The sequence below is a fragment of the Phacochoerus africanus genome, chromosome 8 (genome assembly GCF_016906955.1).
Source record: "Phacochoerus africanus isolate WHEZ1 chromosome 8, ROS_Pafr_v1, whole genome shotgun sequence".
NCBI classification, from domain to species: domain Eukaryota; kingdom Metazoa; phylum Chordata; class Mammalia; order Artiodactyla; family Suidae; genus Phacochoerus; species Phacochoerus africanus.
Window position 1 is genome coordinate 61,631,022 of NC_062551.1, and position 16,161 is coordinate 61,647,182.

A 16,161-nucleotide genomic window follows, 5' to 3' on the forward strand; every position below is an offset into this window, starting at 1 on the left:
ATGCAATCTAGACTCCTCAACTGAAGGAACTAATGTTCAGAAATAACAGAAAGCAAAATGTCTCATTATAGATTCCTGCAGTTACAAGTAAGTCCAAATTTTTAGTAAAAGTAAACACAGAAAAGTCTCTCTGCGGCATATTTAATGACTGTCTGCCTTGACGTTACAAAACGATGCTCCTTTTTCTCAACGTGGGACAAATGTGTGGTTACAATTTACAGGCCAGATCTCTAAAGGCGATCAGGTCAAGGTAGATTCCACATGAGGCCACACATTTGCGTAGTTATCTTCCTTCCCCTGTTCTCTGTCATTCAAAACCTCCTGATAATTTCCCCTGAATAAATCATGTCATTGACCCCTATGTCAGGTTCTGCTTCTGCAAGATCAGACATTAGGCAGAACACGTTTGGGAAAAAGCTAACATATTAATCATGTGAATTATATCAGTGATATTAGGTTTCTTTTCCATAAGAAGATGAGCAAAGGCCAGGATAACTTCCTTAGATGTGTACCTGAAGAATCAGACTTAAACTGGTCCAATCCTATTTATAATAAGATACTGAGTTGTTTTTCAAAGACAGCAGAATAAAACCACAAGTCAAGCAGCCAAACCATGTACTGAGATTTTGATCTGAAACGACACCTAGAAGCAAAATTTCTCCAACACCCCCTCCCAGCCACTGCCTGTAATTTTCCTTTTTTCTGATGTCTTTGTCTGGTTTTGCTATCAGGGCAACGGAGGCCTTATAAAATCAATTTGAGAGTGTTTCATCCTCTTCAACTTTTTGCAATGGTTTGAGAAGGATTTGTCAGCTGATCTTTATATGTTTGGCAGAATTCCCATGTGAAGCCATCCATGCCTGGACTTTTGTTTCCTGGGACTTTTTTTTTTTTTCCTAAATTCTGAAGAACCCAGAATATATATTCTTTTCAAATGCACATGGAACACTCTTTAAAATAGACCAGGGAGTGTCTATGGCCATCCACCCTGAACACACCCAAACTCATCTCAGATAGACCAGGGAGTTCCCATCGTGGCTCAGTGGTTAACGAATCTGACTAGGAACCATGAGGTTTCGGGTTCGATCCCTGGCCTCGCTCAGTGGGTTAAGGATCCGGTGTTCCCATGAGCTGTGGTGTAGGTCACAGATGTGGCTCAGATCTGGGGTTTCTGTGTCTCTGGCATAGGCCAGCAGCTATAGCTCTGAAGCCTGGGAACCTCCATATACCATGGGTGTGGCCCTAGAAAAAACAAATAATAATAAAATAAAATAGACCACATACTAGGACATGAAAGAAGCCTCAACAAATTTAAGAGGACAGAAATTATTTAAAGCATCTTTTTTGACCACAATGGTAAGAAACTAGAAATCAACCACAGACAGAAAAATGAGAAAAAAAAGTTACATGGAGACTAAACAACATGCTACTAAAAAACCAATTGGTCAAGAAAAAAACAAATAGAATCGAGACAAATGACAATGAAAAAATGAAAACACAACCTTACAAAATCCAGGGGGTGCAGCAAAAGCAGTTCTAAAAGGGAAGTTCGGAGTAATACAGGCCTTCCTCAAGAAACGAACAAACAGGAGTTCCTGTTGTGGTGCAGTGCTTAAAGAATCTGATTAGGAACCATGAGGTTGTGGGTTCGATCCCTGGCCTTGCTCAGTGGGTTAAGGATCTGGTGTTGCCGTGAGCTGTGGTGTAGGTTGAAGACGTGGCTGGGATCCCACATTGCTGTGGTTCTGGTGTAGGCCCACATCTATAGCTCCGATTAGACCCCTAGCCTGGGAACCTCCATATGCTGTGGGATGCAGCCCTAGAAAAGGCAAAAAAAAAAAAAAAAATCTCGAAAAAACTACCTAACCTACCACCTAAAATAATTAGGAAAAGAAAAACAAACAAACAAAACCCCAAAGTCAGGAGTTCCTGTTGTGGTGCAGTGGAAATGAACACAAGTATCCATGAGGATGCAGGTTCGATCCCTGGCCTCGCTCAGTTGGTTAAGGATCTGGCATTGCTGTGGCTGTGGTGTAGGCAAGCAGCTGCAGCTCTGATTTGACCCCTAGCCTGGGAACTACCATATGCTGCAGATTGACCCTATAAAGAAAAATTAAAAATAAAATAATAATTGCTAGAAAGGGTATAGAAAAAAGGCAACTCTCCTACACTGTTGGCAGGAATGACAACTGGTGCAGCCACAATGGACAACAGTGTGGAGGTTCCATAAAAATACTAAAAACAGAATCACCATATGATCCAGCAATCCCACTCCTGGGCATATATCCAGAAAAGACAAAAGTCTAATTCAATGGGCCTCCGAGGTGTAAGTGCTGAATATTAACCAGGAGACCACCAGAGAACTCCCATAATTACTGAGTTTTGACATTGCTTCATGGATTATTGATTAAGGTCCTCTAATGGAGGTATTTACCAGTGAGGCCCTGAAAAGCAAAAATAAAATAACTAGAAATGAAATACTGACATTTACAGCACCATAGATACAACTAGAGATTATAATACTAAGTGAAGCAGACAGAAATATTGTATCAGTTATATGTGGAATTTAAAGAATAATACAAATGAATTTATTTACAAAACAAACACTCATGGACATAGAAAATAAAACATTTGGTTATCAAAAGGGGAAGGGGAGAGAGTTCCCGTCATGGCACAATGAAACAAATCCAACTAGGAACCATGAGGTTGTGGGTTCGATCCCTGGCCTCACTCGGTGGATTAGGGATCTGGCGTGGCTGTGAGCTATGGTGTAGGTCGCAGATGAGGCTTGGATCTGGCTTTGCTGTGGCTGTGGCATAGGCCGGCAGCTGTAGCTCTGATGAGACACCTAGTCTGGGAACCGCCATATGCCGCAGGTGTAGCCCTAAAAAAAAATAGCGGGAGTAAGGAGGTAAGGGAGAAACTAGGAATGTGAAATTAACAGATAGACACTATTATGTTGACAAACAATGATTTACAATGATTTACAGTTTAGGGAGCTATATTCAATTAACTTGTATTAAGCTGTAATAGAAAAGAACCTGAAAAAAATTATACATGTAACCAAATCACTTCACTGTACACTTGAAACAAAATATTGTAAATCAACTATACTTCAATTTTTAAAAAAGAGTCCAAATTTTGATAACTTGAAACTCTACTGAGTTTTGCTAAGTTAAACAATGGAAGATTACTATCTAGATCTTCACAAATAAGAAACTAGGATCATTAATTAGTGAACACAGGATTCATGACGCAGAGAAATTAAAACCATTTAGGACTGTTGGAGTTCCCATCATGGCTCAGTGGAAATGAATCTGACTAGCATGAATGAGGTTGCAGGTTCGATCCCTGGCCTTGCTCAGTGGGTTAAGGATCTGGTGTTACTGTGAGCTGTAGCATAGGTCATAGACGTGGCTTGGATTCCACATTGCTGTGGCTCTGTCACAGGCCAGTGGCTACAGCTACGATTTGACCCCTAGCCTGGGCATTTCCATATGCTGCAGGGGTGGCCCTAAATTATAGAAGCAGGAAACTATCAGAAAAAATCTCTCCTTATATTTGGGAAACATTTTGAATTTACAATACCAAAAGAATAATCTGTAAAAGAATAAATAAAAAAAATAAGACTACACTGAAATTAAAAACACTTTCTCTGGAAAAGCAACTGAAATGACAAGACAGAGTCTGAAAGAATATTGGTAAATACCTCCATTAGAGGACCTTAATCAATAATCCATGAAGCAATGTCGAAACTCAGTAATTATGGGAGTTCTCTGGTGGTCTCCTGGTTAATATTCAGCACTTACACCGCGGGAGCCCAGGTTCAATCCATGGTCTGGAACTGAGCTGCCACATGAAGTCACTGTACACCAAGATGAAAAAAACCCTCAAAAGCCAAAAACAACTCAGTAATAAGAATGACAAATAATGTTTCAATAAATAAATATGGGGGAGTTCCGTTGTGGTTCAGTGGTAACGAACTCGACTAGTATCCATGAGGATAGCGGTTCAATCCCTGGCCTCGCTCAGTGAGTTAAGGATCCAGGCATTGCCCTGAGCTGTGGTGTCACAGGCACAGCTCGGATCTGGTGTTGCAGTGGCTGTGGTGTAGGCTGGCAGCTACAGCTCTGTTTTGATCCCTAGCCAGGAATCTTCCATATGCCACAGGTGTGGTCCTAAAAAGACCAAAAAAAAAAAAAAAAAAGGTATAGTTAAAAATACATGGAAAACCACTTACACTCTGTCATGAAGAAAATGCTAGTTAAAATCACTAGATTCACCTATCGCAGCACTGAAATTAGAAAGCCTGACCATATCAAATATTGGAAAGAGTGTAAGGAACAGGTTCTGGTGCTTCTGTTGAGACCATAAAAAGATACCATCACTTTAGAAAAGTCTGACTGACCGCACATACATTACTTTGTATGACATAAGAATCGTGCTGCTAGATTTTACTTTTTCCTTTTAAGGCACCACCATGGTACCTCAAAGATCCCCAGACCAGGGAATGAACCCAAGCCACAGTTGCAGCAACACCAGATTTTTTTTTTCATCTTTTTGCCTTTTCTTGGGCCGCTACCTCAGCATATGGAGGTTCCCAGGCTAGGGGTCTAATCGGAGCTGTAGCCACCGGCCTACAGCACAGCTCACAGCAACGCCGGATCGTTAACCCACTGAGCAAGGCCAGGGATGGTTCCTAGTCATATTCGTTAACCACTGCGCCACAATTTTTTTTTTTTGGAACCCACTGCACCTGGGCCAGAGATCGAACCCAAGCCTCTGGACCAACCTAAGCCATTGCAGTGGATTCTTCTTTTCATTTTTGGCCACCCGGCAGCATATGAAATTCCCAGGCCAGGGATAAGATCCAAGCCACAGTTGTGTCCTATGCTGCACCTGTGGCAAAGCTGGATCCTTAACCCACTGTGTCAAACCGGCAACCCAAGGCTCCCAAGATGCTGCTGATTCTGTTGCGTCACAGCAGGAACTCCTGCCGGTGGATTCATAACCCAATGCACCACAGTGGACCTCCTTCCAGTGCTGCTAGATATTAACTCACGCGAAGGAAAGCCTATGATCAAAAAGCACTTCCCCAGTGTGTACTTTGTTTATGAGCCTGGAGCTGCCTACAAAGAAATACACTCAAGGCATTTCAACAGCGTGGATTCTCTGCTGGACAATAAGACATGTTTTGTGAGTGAAGGGCCTCCCACACTCACTGCGTTTAAATGGTTTTACTCCAATGTGGACTTTTTGGTGCCGAACAAGAGCGTACTTGCACATGAAGGCTTTCTCACATTCATTACACTCATGTGGTCTTTCTCCAGAGTGGATTTTCTGTGCTCATGAAGTTTAACTTTGTCACTCACTGCTTTGCACCTTTACTGCACTCATGACACCTCCGTGCAGTGTGAACATTCTGGTGTCTCCTAAGGGCAAAGTTACTTGTAAAGAATTTCTCACACTTGTTATGCCCATAAGCATTTTCTAAAGTATGAATTCTCTTATGGACAACGGGACTTCCTTTGTAGATATAAGCTTTCCCATATTCACTGCACACGAAGTCTTTCTCCAGTGTGGATACACCGGTGATACAACAGCCTTTTTTTGAAGACACAGGACTTACCATATTTGCTACACACATAAGGCCTTTATCCACTATGGATGTGGAGGTGCACAAGAAGATTATTTTTGTTTTTTGGGTTTGTTTTGGTTTTTTGTCTTTTGCCTTTTCAGGGCCACACGCGCAGCATAAGGAAGTTCCCAGGCTAGGGGTCAAATCGGAGCTGTAGCCACTGGCCTACACCACAGCCACAGCAACACGGGATCCTTAAACCACTGAGCAAGGCCAGGGATTGAACCCACATACTCATGGATCCCAGTTGGGTTCGTTAATCACTGACTCATGACGGGAACGCCAAGATTATTTTTGTAATGGAAAGGCTTCCTACATCCACTACACTTATGATGAGTTTCTCCAGTGTGGATATTATGGTGATGAACAAGTGAATCCTTTCAAAGGAAAGCGTTCCCACATTCTGACACTCATAGTTCTTTTATTATTTATTTTTTGTCTTTTTGCCATTTCTTGGGCCGCTCCCGCGGCACATGGAGGTTCCCAGGCTAGGGGTCCAATCGGAGCTGTAGCCACCGGCCGATACCAGAGCTACAGCAACGCAGGATCCAAGCTGAGTCTGCAACCTACAGCACAGGTCACGGCAATGCCGGATCATTAACCCACTGAGCAGGGGCAGGGATCGAACCCGCAACCTCATGGTTCCTAGTCGGATTTGTTAACCACTGAGCCACGACGGGAACTCCTCATAGGTCTTTCGCCAGTGTGGATTCTCTTGTGCTCATTAAGTTTATATTTTTGGGCAAAGACGTTCCCTCAACAGCACTCAAAAGGTTTTTCTCCGGTGTGAACTCTCTGGTGCTCCGTGAACTTTTTTAGTGAAGGCTTTGCCACATTCACTGCACTCGTAGTGCCCTCGCCCAGGGTGGGAGACCTCCCTGCTCTTCCTCCTTCTCCGTGGATGCTCTCCATTGCGGGTGGGCTGGTGCTGGAGAAAGTCCAGGCTGCCTAGGAAATCCTTCTCAACCTCTCGGCACGTGAACATATTATCAGATACAAGTACTTGGCAGCTTGTCACAAGCATGGTGCCGTTCTCCTCCCTTCTGAGCTGTTTCTCTCCACGGAGCTGCTTCTGGTGCTGCTGCAAGTGAGAAGTGAACATTTTCTGACAAGCCCCAGGAAAGGACTGTTTCAGTCCAGGATACACTCCTTGGTGCTCAGCCAGGAAAAGAGCATCTTTCGCTACCAGAGCATATGTATCAGAAGTGAGAGTCTTCAGGAAGGACGGCTCCAGCTTTGGGTTCCTAGCTTGTGCCACTTGTTCTATAAAAACACACTGTTCAGGTATGGCTTCCTCGGCTTCTCCTCCATGCCAACAATCTGAACGGAAAAAAAAATGCTGATAAGGTGTAAGGAAACTTTTGTGGGACACGAGCCCATTACAGAACATATCTGAGAATAAGTACAAGGGGTAGTTTTCGGAACAAGGGAGGGAAGGTCAGGCAGTAGAAAGGGATGGTGTGGGTACTGGACGTCTGATGGTCACAGAATAGGGGCAGATCTTATCAACAGCAAGAACACAGGAAACCAAGATACGGCACTACGTTAAGAGGACAGGCCTGGAACGATCCACTACTTGGCCAATGGTGTTCAGCAAGATATTCTGGTGATGAAAAGTATCCTATGCAGCTGTTCACAATAGCGAAGACATGGAAACAACCTAAATGTCCATCAATGGAGGAATGGATTAAGAAGATGTGATATAGATACATAATGGAATACTACTCAGCCATCATAAAGAACAAAAGAATGCCATTTGCAGCAACATGGATGGAACTAGAGACCCTTACACTAAGTGAAGTAAAGTAAGTCAGAAAGAGAAAAACAAATACCACATATCACTTACATCTAGAATCTAATATATGGCACAAATGAAACTTTCCACAGAAGAGAATCTCATGCACTTAGGAGAAAAGACGGGGTTGCCAAGGGGCAGGGAGAGGGAGTGGGATGGACTGGGAATTTGGGGTTAGTAGATGCAAACTATTGCCTTTGAAATGGATAAGCAATGAGATCCTGCTGTATAGCACTGGGAACTCTATCTAGTCATTTATGATGGAGCCTGATGGAGGATAATGTAAGAAAAAGAATGTATAGGAATGTGTGACTGGGTCACTTTGCTGTACAGTAGGAAACTGACAGAACACTGTAAACCAGCTATAATGGAAAAAATCAAAATCAATTAAGATGAAAATAAATAAATTTTGGAGTCACCATCGTGGCACAGTGGTCAACGAATCCGACTAGGAACCATGAGGTTGCGAGTTCAATCCCTGGCCTCACTCAGTGGGTTAAGGGTCCGGCGTTGCCATGAGCTGTGATGTAGGTCGCAGAGGCGGCTCAGATCCCGCGTTGCTGTGGCTCTGGTGTAGGCTGGTGGCTACAGCTCCGATTAGACCCCTAGCCTGGGAACCTCCATATGCCTAGGGAAGCGGCCCTAGAAAAGCCAAAAATAAATAAATAAATAAATAAATAAATTTAAAGAAAATTATACTGGAGTTCCCAACGTGGCACAGCAGAAATAAATCTGACTAGGAACCATGAGGTTGTGCGTTCGATCCCTGGCCTCGCTCAGTGGATTAAGGATCCAGTGTTGAAGTGAGCTGTGGTATAGGTCACAGATGCGCCTCGGATCTGGCATTGCCATGGCTGTGGCAGTGGCCAGCAGCTGTATCTCTGATTAGACCTCTAGCCTGGGAACCTCCATATACTGTGATGCAGCCCTAAAAAGCAGAAGGAAAAAAAAAAGTATACCATGCAGAATATGCATCCCACTCCAGGAAAACACAAATCAGCCACTGTTCTTGGATTTCATCTATATATATATATATATATGTATATAATTTATTTATTTATTTTTGCTTTTTAGGGCCGCAACTGCTGCATATGAAGATTCCCAGGCTAGGGGTCAAACTGGAGCTACAGCTGCCGGCCTACACCACAGCCACGGCAACGCAGGATCCGAGCCACATCTGTGACCTAAACCACAGCTCACAGCAACGTGGGATCCTTAATCCACTGAGCAAGGCCAGGAATTAAACCTGTGTCCTCATGGATGCTAGTCAGATTCGTTAACCGCTGAGCCACAACGGGAAGTGCAGGGACTTCATAGTTTCTCACACCTCTCGTGTTACATTAGGAAGAGATCACTACTGGAAAACACAGCAGATAGAGGGACAGACGTGATGGGGAGGCCACTGAGGTAGAAATCAGCCAAGGGTAAGAAGTGAGAGTAGAGGGAGAGCAGAGAGAGTAGAGCGGAGGAAGCCAGGCCGAGGTCCTCACCCCTCCGCCGCCCCTGCCCCTCTGCTGCAGGCCCTAGGCACCTCTGTTCCCTGGAAGGGAAAAAAAGCACCATTTCCCTTCAGCAACTCTGTCACCCAGCCTGACACCCTTCAGGCTCCAACACAGTCTGTGCAAAGCTCTGAGGCCCTGGAGGGGAAATAAGGCACCGGGCCTGCCCTCCCGGCATCCGACCCCCATCCCTGCTTCCCCCTCGGTACCTTCCTCACCCACCGAGACGCCTCTGCGCCATCAGGACCCCTCCCACCCCCACACTCATGGTCACTGTCCTGCCTCATCCTCAGTGATGACAGCCACCCCGGCCAGGGGCCCGGGCACCTGAGCCAGGCCATGGAGAATCCCCTCCCCACCTTCCGGGCACCGGGACCTGCAGGGCCTTGAGTGTGACAAGGTCTGCACACCAGCCACCTGCCTGGGAGACTCTCCCAAGCGAAACCCCTCCCTCACCTCCAGATGTGTGTTCCCAGCTGCCCACCTGACACCTCCCCTGAGACACCCAGGTGAGGGGTCGAATCGGAGCTGTAGCCGCCGGCCCTCACCACAGCCCCAGCAACACCAGATCCAAGCTGCATCTGCGACCTACACCACATCTCACGGCAATGCCAGATCCTTAACCCACCGAGCAGGCCAGGGATCGAACCCATGTCTGCATGGACACTAGTTGGATTCATGTCCGCTGTGCCACGAGGGGAACTTCCTGCCACCCAGCTTTATTGGCCCAGGTCACGGGTCCTGCAGATCCCCGGACACTCCCCTCGCCCCCTCGCCTCCGGCCACAGGGACAGGCTGACTCCCGGGGCTAAGGAACAGCTTATCCCTTGACCTTTTCCACGGGACACATTTGAACACCTCAGGACAACGCCTGTCACCAAGCTTCCCGGGCCTGAGGGGACCCCAGGGGCCCAGAGCGAAGGACCGACCATCCCAGGACAACACTGGGTCCTAAGTCTGGGCGTCAGGGCCAGGGGAGGGGACGACGTCCGGCAGACTTACCTGTGTGGGGACCATACCTACGGCAGCTCCTTGGGGACCCTGTGAAAAGAGGACGAGCTGAGGTGAAGGCGGCCTAGGGAGGACGGAGTGGCTGAGCCGGTTCTTCCTTTCTTCGTCCTGGAGATGAGTGATCTCAGGCCGACCTCCGCCTTCAGTTTCTTGGTCTTCGGAGCTGGGGCTGGACAAGTCTAGCGCCCTGGACAAACACGCAACCTACCTAATTCAGTTTCTAAATATGTAAAACAGCATCTCTTAGTGGTGTCCTTCTCCAAACACTGCATTGGTGCGTTTCCATCGTTAAGACTGAGCTATTGCGGGTCAGAAGATTCACATTTCCGCGTGTTTTTGAAAACTGGATATTGTTTACGTCTTTCGAGTCATGATATAAATACGATTTAATTTTTTTTTTTTTTTTTTGGTGGGGATGGAGCTCTTGTGGCATGTGGAAGTTCCCTGGCCAGGCATCAAACCCGTGCCACAGCAAAAAGCCAAACCACTGCAGTGAGAACGCCTGACTCTTAATCCAGTGTACGAGAAGGGAATTCCCGGCAATTTTTACACCTTGTCTGCAGATTCCCTGGGATCCATAGGAGGTCCCGAGTGGGGTTGGAAGTGTAAACTTCTACTGACTGGATGTTTCTGGTGACCAGTCCCATCCTGAGGACATCTAGAGGACCCACCCTAAGTCACTTACTTGAACTCCTGTGTGAATAACAACAAAACACTCCTGAGGCTCAGGAAATTACAAAGGATCCAGAGTCTTATGTGAAAAGCCCGAAACAAAACTAAATGCACATGTGTGTATATATATAATTTACATATAATTAAATTATTATATATATATGTACACACAGACATATACTGCCATTTTAAGCAATTATTGCTTGCTCAAGAACAGCTTGGAAACCTGCTGAGGCACCTGTGCCCTTGAGGGGCCTGGGTGCTCCCCCAAGCAAGGCTGACCTCCTTCTGGCTTCACAAGGACTGGACACTCTGCTGAGGGTTGAGAGCAGTCGAGCTATGTCCCCTCACACCTCCTTCTCCATCTCCAGCCCAGGCCTGGCTCCTTATACCCTCGCTTCCCCAGGAAGCCCTGGAACCTCAGGGCCCTCCCACTTCACACGGCCTCACGAGGTCCCACCCACTTTGCCCTGCCCTCCAGCGCCAGCTCTTTCTTCTTGCCTCTCACGTCCCCTCTCACAGCAAAGCAGCAGGACAAGACGTTCCCTCCTACATTTGACCTCCAGACCTGGCCCGAGTCCCCCCAGGCACATCGCTGAGCCACCACCTCCTCCCTCAATGACAGACAAGAGACTCCATGGCACAACTTTGGGAATCTCAGAAGCTTGACTCGGAATCTTATTACTTATATCCCTATGAAAAAAATTAATAATGGAAACATCCAGTAGAGCTGGCACAGCAGAAGGTTGAGCCCTCATGACCTGAGACAATAACTGAATTTAAAAGGAAGAGAAGGGGTTCCCGTTGTGGGGTGGAAACGAATCTGACTAATAACCAGGAGGTTGTGGGTTGGATCCCTGGCCTCGCTCAGTGGGTTAAGGATCCAGTGTTGCCATGAGCTGTGGTGTAGGACACAGATGCGGCTTGGATCCAGCGTTACTGTGGCTGTGGCACAGGCTGGCAGCTGTACCTCTAATTCAACCCCTAGGCTGGGAAGCTCCAAATGCCACGGGTCTGGCCCTAGAAAGCAAAATAAATAAATAAAATAAAAGGAAGACAACTCACTTCTTTCCTAGAAAGAACGCAACCAATGAAACACTGTGGACACTCTGGTGCATTATTAGCCCTTCTATCTTCCTTTTTACAATCTCTATAGGTGTTAGCTCACCATGGTTGCAACACTCCAACTGCATTTCCCTGGTGATCCTGAAAAAAACTCATCTTTATAGAAGAAATAGCGCTCAGTTTATCTGTTTGCGGCCACCAATTTTCATAGCCATCACTCTGGCCCAGAAACCACTTTATTCCTTAGAGTCTAATGCAGCAGGCTCTTCCAGGTCCCCCTGCCTTCACCCTCATCAGCCTCTCCCCGGTCTGTTCTCCTCCGACCCTCATGGATACTAGTCAGGTTCCTTACCCCTGAGCCACAAGAGGAACTCCAAAAAAGTTGCCCAGCTCAGTGGGTTAAGGATCCAGTGTTGCCCATGAGCTGCGGTGTAGGTTGCAGACGCGGATGGGATCTGGTGTGGCTGTAGTATAGACCCGCAGCTGCAGCTGCGATTCGACCCCTAGCCTGGGAACTTCCATATGCCGCCTGGTGCGGCCCTCTGACAAAACAAAAAAACAAAAACCCTGTAACTCAGAGTGTGTTCCTGCTTTAGTCACAACCCTTCACTGACACCAGATGCTCAGATTGCTGACTCCTCAAATTCTCTACCACTTGTAGAAAAGAGTAGGAACCGAGGATTCCCAAATACTCCGGGCCCTTGTTCACCTCCAAGGATTTGCTGGTGGCGCGCCCACGGCCTTTAACCCTCTCCATACACCTGTCAGAGACGGGGCCACCACACACGCACACCTGATGTTTCGGAGACAGGAGGCTGAACCCCAAAGCCCTGAGCGGAAGACCTTCACGGGGGGCTGGGGGACTTGGGTCAGGATCGCGGGGCGCAAGAGTCACCTGGGCCGTGGCCTTTGGCCCGCTGTTTGCTATAGCACCTTTTGGGCGCAGTGGTGCCAGGAGACGAGCGCGTGATGATGGTGGAGACCCGGGTTGATAATCCCGGAAGCACGTTCCGCAACCCGCTCGCTCCCGTGCAGTGTGGACCGCGCCCCCTCGGGCGCTTCCGCGTCTCCTTTATCTCGGTTCTACCCACTGACATACAGGCTAAAATTCTGCCGACAGCAGCAAAAGCCGCCAAACAACCGCCATCAGAAAGACGCCGGAAATCCTGCCCACCTGCTAGTCACATTTCCGGAAAAGCCCCAGCCTGGGGCGGCCATTGGTGCGGAGCTCAAGGCCGGTCTGCGCACAGTCCTCTGGGTAATGTAGTTCCCCTACCTCAGGTTTGTAATATGCAAACCTGTGGGTTATTAATGTCCCAAGTCTCTGAGGGAAGCAGAAATTGAAAACACACCAAAATAGACTCGACAAAGTCTATATCTATAATTTTTACAAAAGTAGGACTTAATTCACATTCCTAAATATCAAAATGATACAGGATTAGGAGAAATAGAGCATTCCAGTTGTGAAAAGACTGTAAGCAGCCACAGTCCTTATTTGTTGCTTGTTTTTGATGGAAATCTTGGGAGGATTTCCAAGTAAGAAAAGTCAAGTCATTAAGATTTTGTAGAGTTCCGCTATGACTCAGCAATTCTGACTAGTATCCATGAGGACACCTTGCTCAATGGGTTAAGGATCCAGCATTGCTGTGAGATGTGGTGTAGGTCGCAGATGTGGCTCAGATCTGGTGTTGCTGTGAGTGTGGCATCAGCCAGAGGCTACAGCTCCAATGTGACCCCTACCCTGGGAACCTCCATATGCTGCAGGTGCAGCCCTAAAAAGCAAGATAAATTAAATAAATAAATAAAAATTAAAAAAAAGAAAAAAACATGTCACTCCTGCTTCAGGACAAACTGAGAGGTCCCAAGCATGGAAAGAACCCTTTGATGAGAGACAGAGTATTAGCAGTGGCACTCACCAGCTCTCCCAAACCCAGTGGCACAGCCACAAGTACAGTCAGAGCTAGAATGCATCCCCTTCCAGAGAAAGGAAAGAGGAGGGTTCGGTCTTTAAGGCTCCATTCTTGGAGTTCCTTTGGGCTGCAGTAGGTTAAGGATTTGGCACTGTCACTGCAGCAGCTCTGGTCATTGCTGTGGCTCAAATCTGATCCCTGGCCATATGCCATATGCCACAGGTGCAGCTGGGCAGGGGAGAAGAGTCCATTCTTTCCCAAAAGATAGAAAACCATGCACATTCTCCTGAAAACAAAAAGAAATAGAGCTCTTATAAACCCATCAAAAAGTGTAGCCATACTATGTGCACTACCACCATGAAAATGTGAATTTGTGTGTGCACTCTTTTAAAAGGCTCTGAAGAAGGCTGCAAGTAGAGAAATGACCATTGTATATTTCCCCATATAGTTTTTTTTTTTTTTTTCTTTTCCTCTACTCGTGGCATATGGAAGTCCCTAGGCCAGGGATCAAATCTGACCTAGAGCTGTGACCTACACCACAGCTGCAGCAATGCTGGATATTTGACCCACTGAGCTAGGCCAGGGATAGAACCTGCGCTGCCAGAGACAACGCTGGATCCTGAGCCCACTGTGCCATAGCGGGAACTCTTGTATAGTACTTTTTTTTTTTTGTCTTTTGTCCTTTTTGAGCCACACCCACGGCATATGGAGGTTCCCAGGCTAGGGGTCTAATTGGAGCTGTAGCTGCCAGCCTACACCAGAGCCACAGCAACGGAGGATCCAAGCTGTGTCTGTGACCTACAGCACAGCTCACGGCAATGCCGGATCCTTAACCCACTGAGGGAGCCCAGGGATCATACCTGCAACGTCATGGTTCCTCGTTGGACTCATTTCCGCTGTGCCATGATGGGAACTATAGCACATTTTTTAACCTGAATTAACAAAGATGATCTTGTGTAGCCTGAAAACTAGTCACAAAGAATCCCAGGAAAAATTCCATGTACTCACATCCAATGCAAACACGAGGGAATAAGCCTCTGATGGCAACTGTGAACCCCAAGGAACACAACACCTGCAGGTATATATCTGAATTCACCTGTTACAATCTCTGCCACTTTATTTTGCAAAAAGGAAAAAACTTCACACAAACATTTATAATATCAGACAAGGAGAATCCTCCTCTGTATTTTATGAGTTTCTCACGAATTTAACTCAGATGTCTGTTTTATTTGAATGGTTTTAGCTCTAACGCAACCCCTAGAAAGCTGTATAGATGGGGACTGGAAAAGCCCAGTCTACTCCACAGGCTTAGAAAACCTGAGAAACAGCAGAGAGAGGAAAGAACTAGGACTCGCCTCGGAAGGTCACACACGTTCAAGATGATCACCTTGCTCTTGGAGAAAAGAAAGAAAAGAGAGTTCCCACTGCGATATAGTGGGTTAAGAACCAGTTGCAGCGGCTTGGGTCACTGCAGAGGTGCAGGTTCAAATCCAGGCCTGGCGCAGTGGGTTAAAGGATCTGCCATTGCTGTAGCTGCAGGGTAGCCCACAGCTATGGCTTGGATTCAGTCCCTGGCCTGGGAACGTACACATGCCTAAAGTGAGGCAATAAAATTTTTTTAAAAAGGAAGAAAACACACAGAATAGAATCAAGAAAGAGTGAGAGCAGGGGTTCCCGTCGTGGCTCAGCGGAAACGAATCTGACTAGCATCCATAAGGACGCAGGTTTGATCCCTGGCCTTGCTCAGTGGGTGACGGATCCCACGTTGCTGTGAGCTGTGGTGTAGGTCGAAGACGCAGTTCGGGTCTGGCGTTGCTGTGGCTCTGGCGTAGGCTGGCAGCTACAGCTCTGATTGGACCCCTAGACTGGGAACCTCCCTATGCTACGCGTGTGGCCCTAAAAAGACAAAAAAAAAAAAAAAGTGAGAGGAGTTCTCATCATGGCTCAGAGGTAATGAACCCAACTAGGATTCAGCTTTGATTCCTCGCCTTGGTCAGTGGGTTAAGGATCCTGAGTTGCTGTGGCTGTGGCATAGGCCAGCAGCTGCAGCTCTGATTTAGCCCCTAACCTGGGAACTTCTATATGCTGCAGGTGTGGCTCTAAAAAGACAAAAAAAGGAGTTCCTGTCGTGGCTCAGTGGTTAATGAATCTGACTAGGAACCATGAGGTTGAAGGTTCGATCCCTGGCCTTGCTCAGTGGGTTAAGGATCTGGTGTTGCCGTGAGCTGTGGTGTGGGTCGCAGACTTGGCTTGGATCTCACGTGGTTGTGGCTGTGGGTGTGGCGTAGGCCGGTGGCTACAGCTCCGGTTAGACCCCTAGCCTGGGAACCTCCATATGCCTCGGGAGCAGCCTTAGAAAAGGCAAAAAGAAAAAAAAAAAAGGAAGGGAGGGAAGGAAGGAGGGTGTGATGAAAGAGACAGAAAGAAAGAAAGAGCGTATTGGACGTTTAAAACTACAGGAGTTCCCTGGTAGCCTAGTGGGTAAGGACTTGACATTGTTATGGCTATGACGCAGGTGTGATCCCTGGGCCAGGAACTTCTGCATGCTGCAGGCATGGCCAAAAAAACTAA

The 16,161-nt window shown here is 46.9% G+C and overlaps 1 protein-coding gene across 1 annotated transcript; it reads right to left on the minus strand.

Moving 5' to 3' along the window:
• Window positions 1–6,278: 6,278 nt before the first annotated feature.
• On the minus strand, window positions 6,279–12,842 carry LOC125133616 (zinc finger protein 549-like). Its single transcript, XM_047791949.1, has 3 exons — window positions 12,576–12,842; window positions 9,935–9,973; window positions 6,279–6,958 (listed from the first exon to the last, which is right to left on the minus strand). Exons 1-3 carry the CDS (start codon window positions 12,775–12,777, stop codon window positions 6,405–6,407), a joined length of 795 nt encoding a protein of 264 aa, XP_047647905.1. The 5' UTR covers window positions 12,778–12,842; the 3' UTR covers window positions 6,279–6,404.
• Between the last annotated feature and the right edge of the window lie 3,319 nt (window positions 12,843–16,161).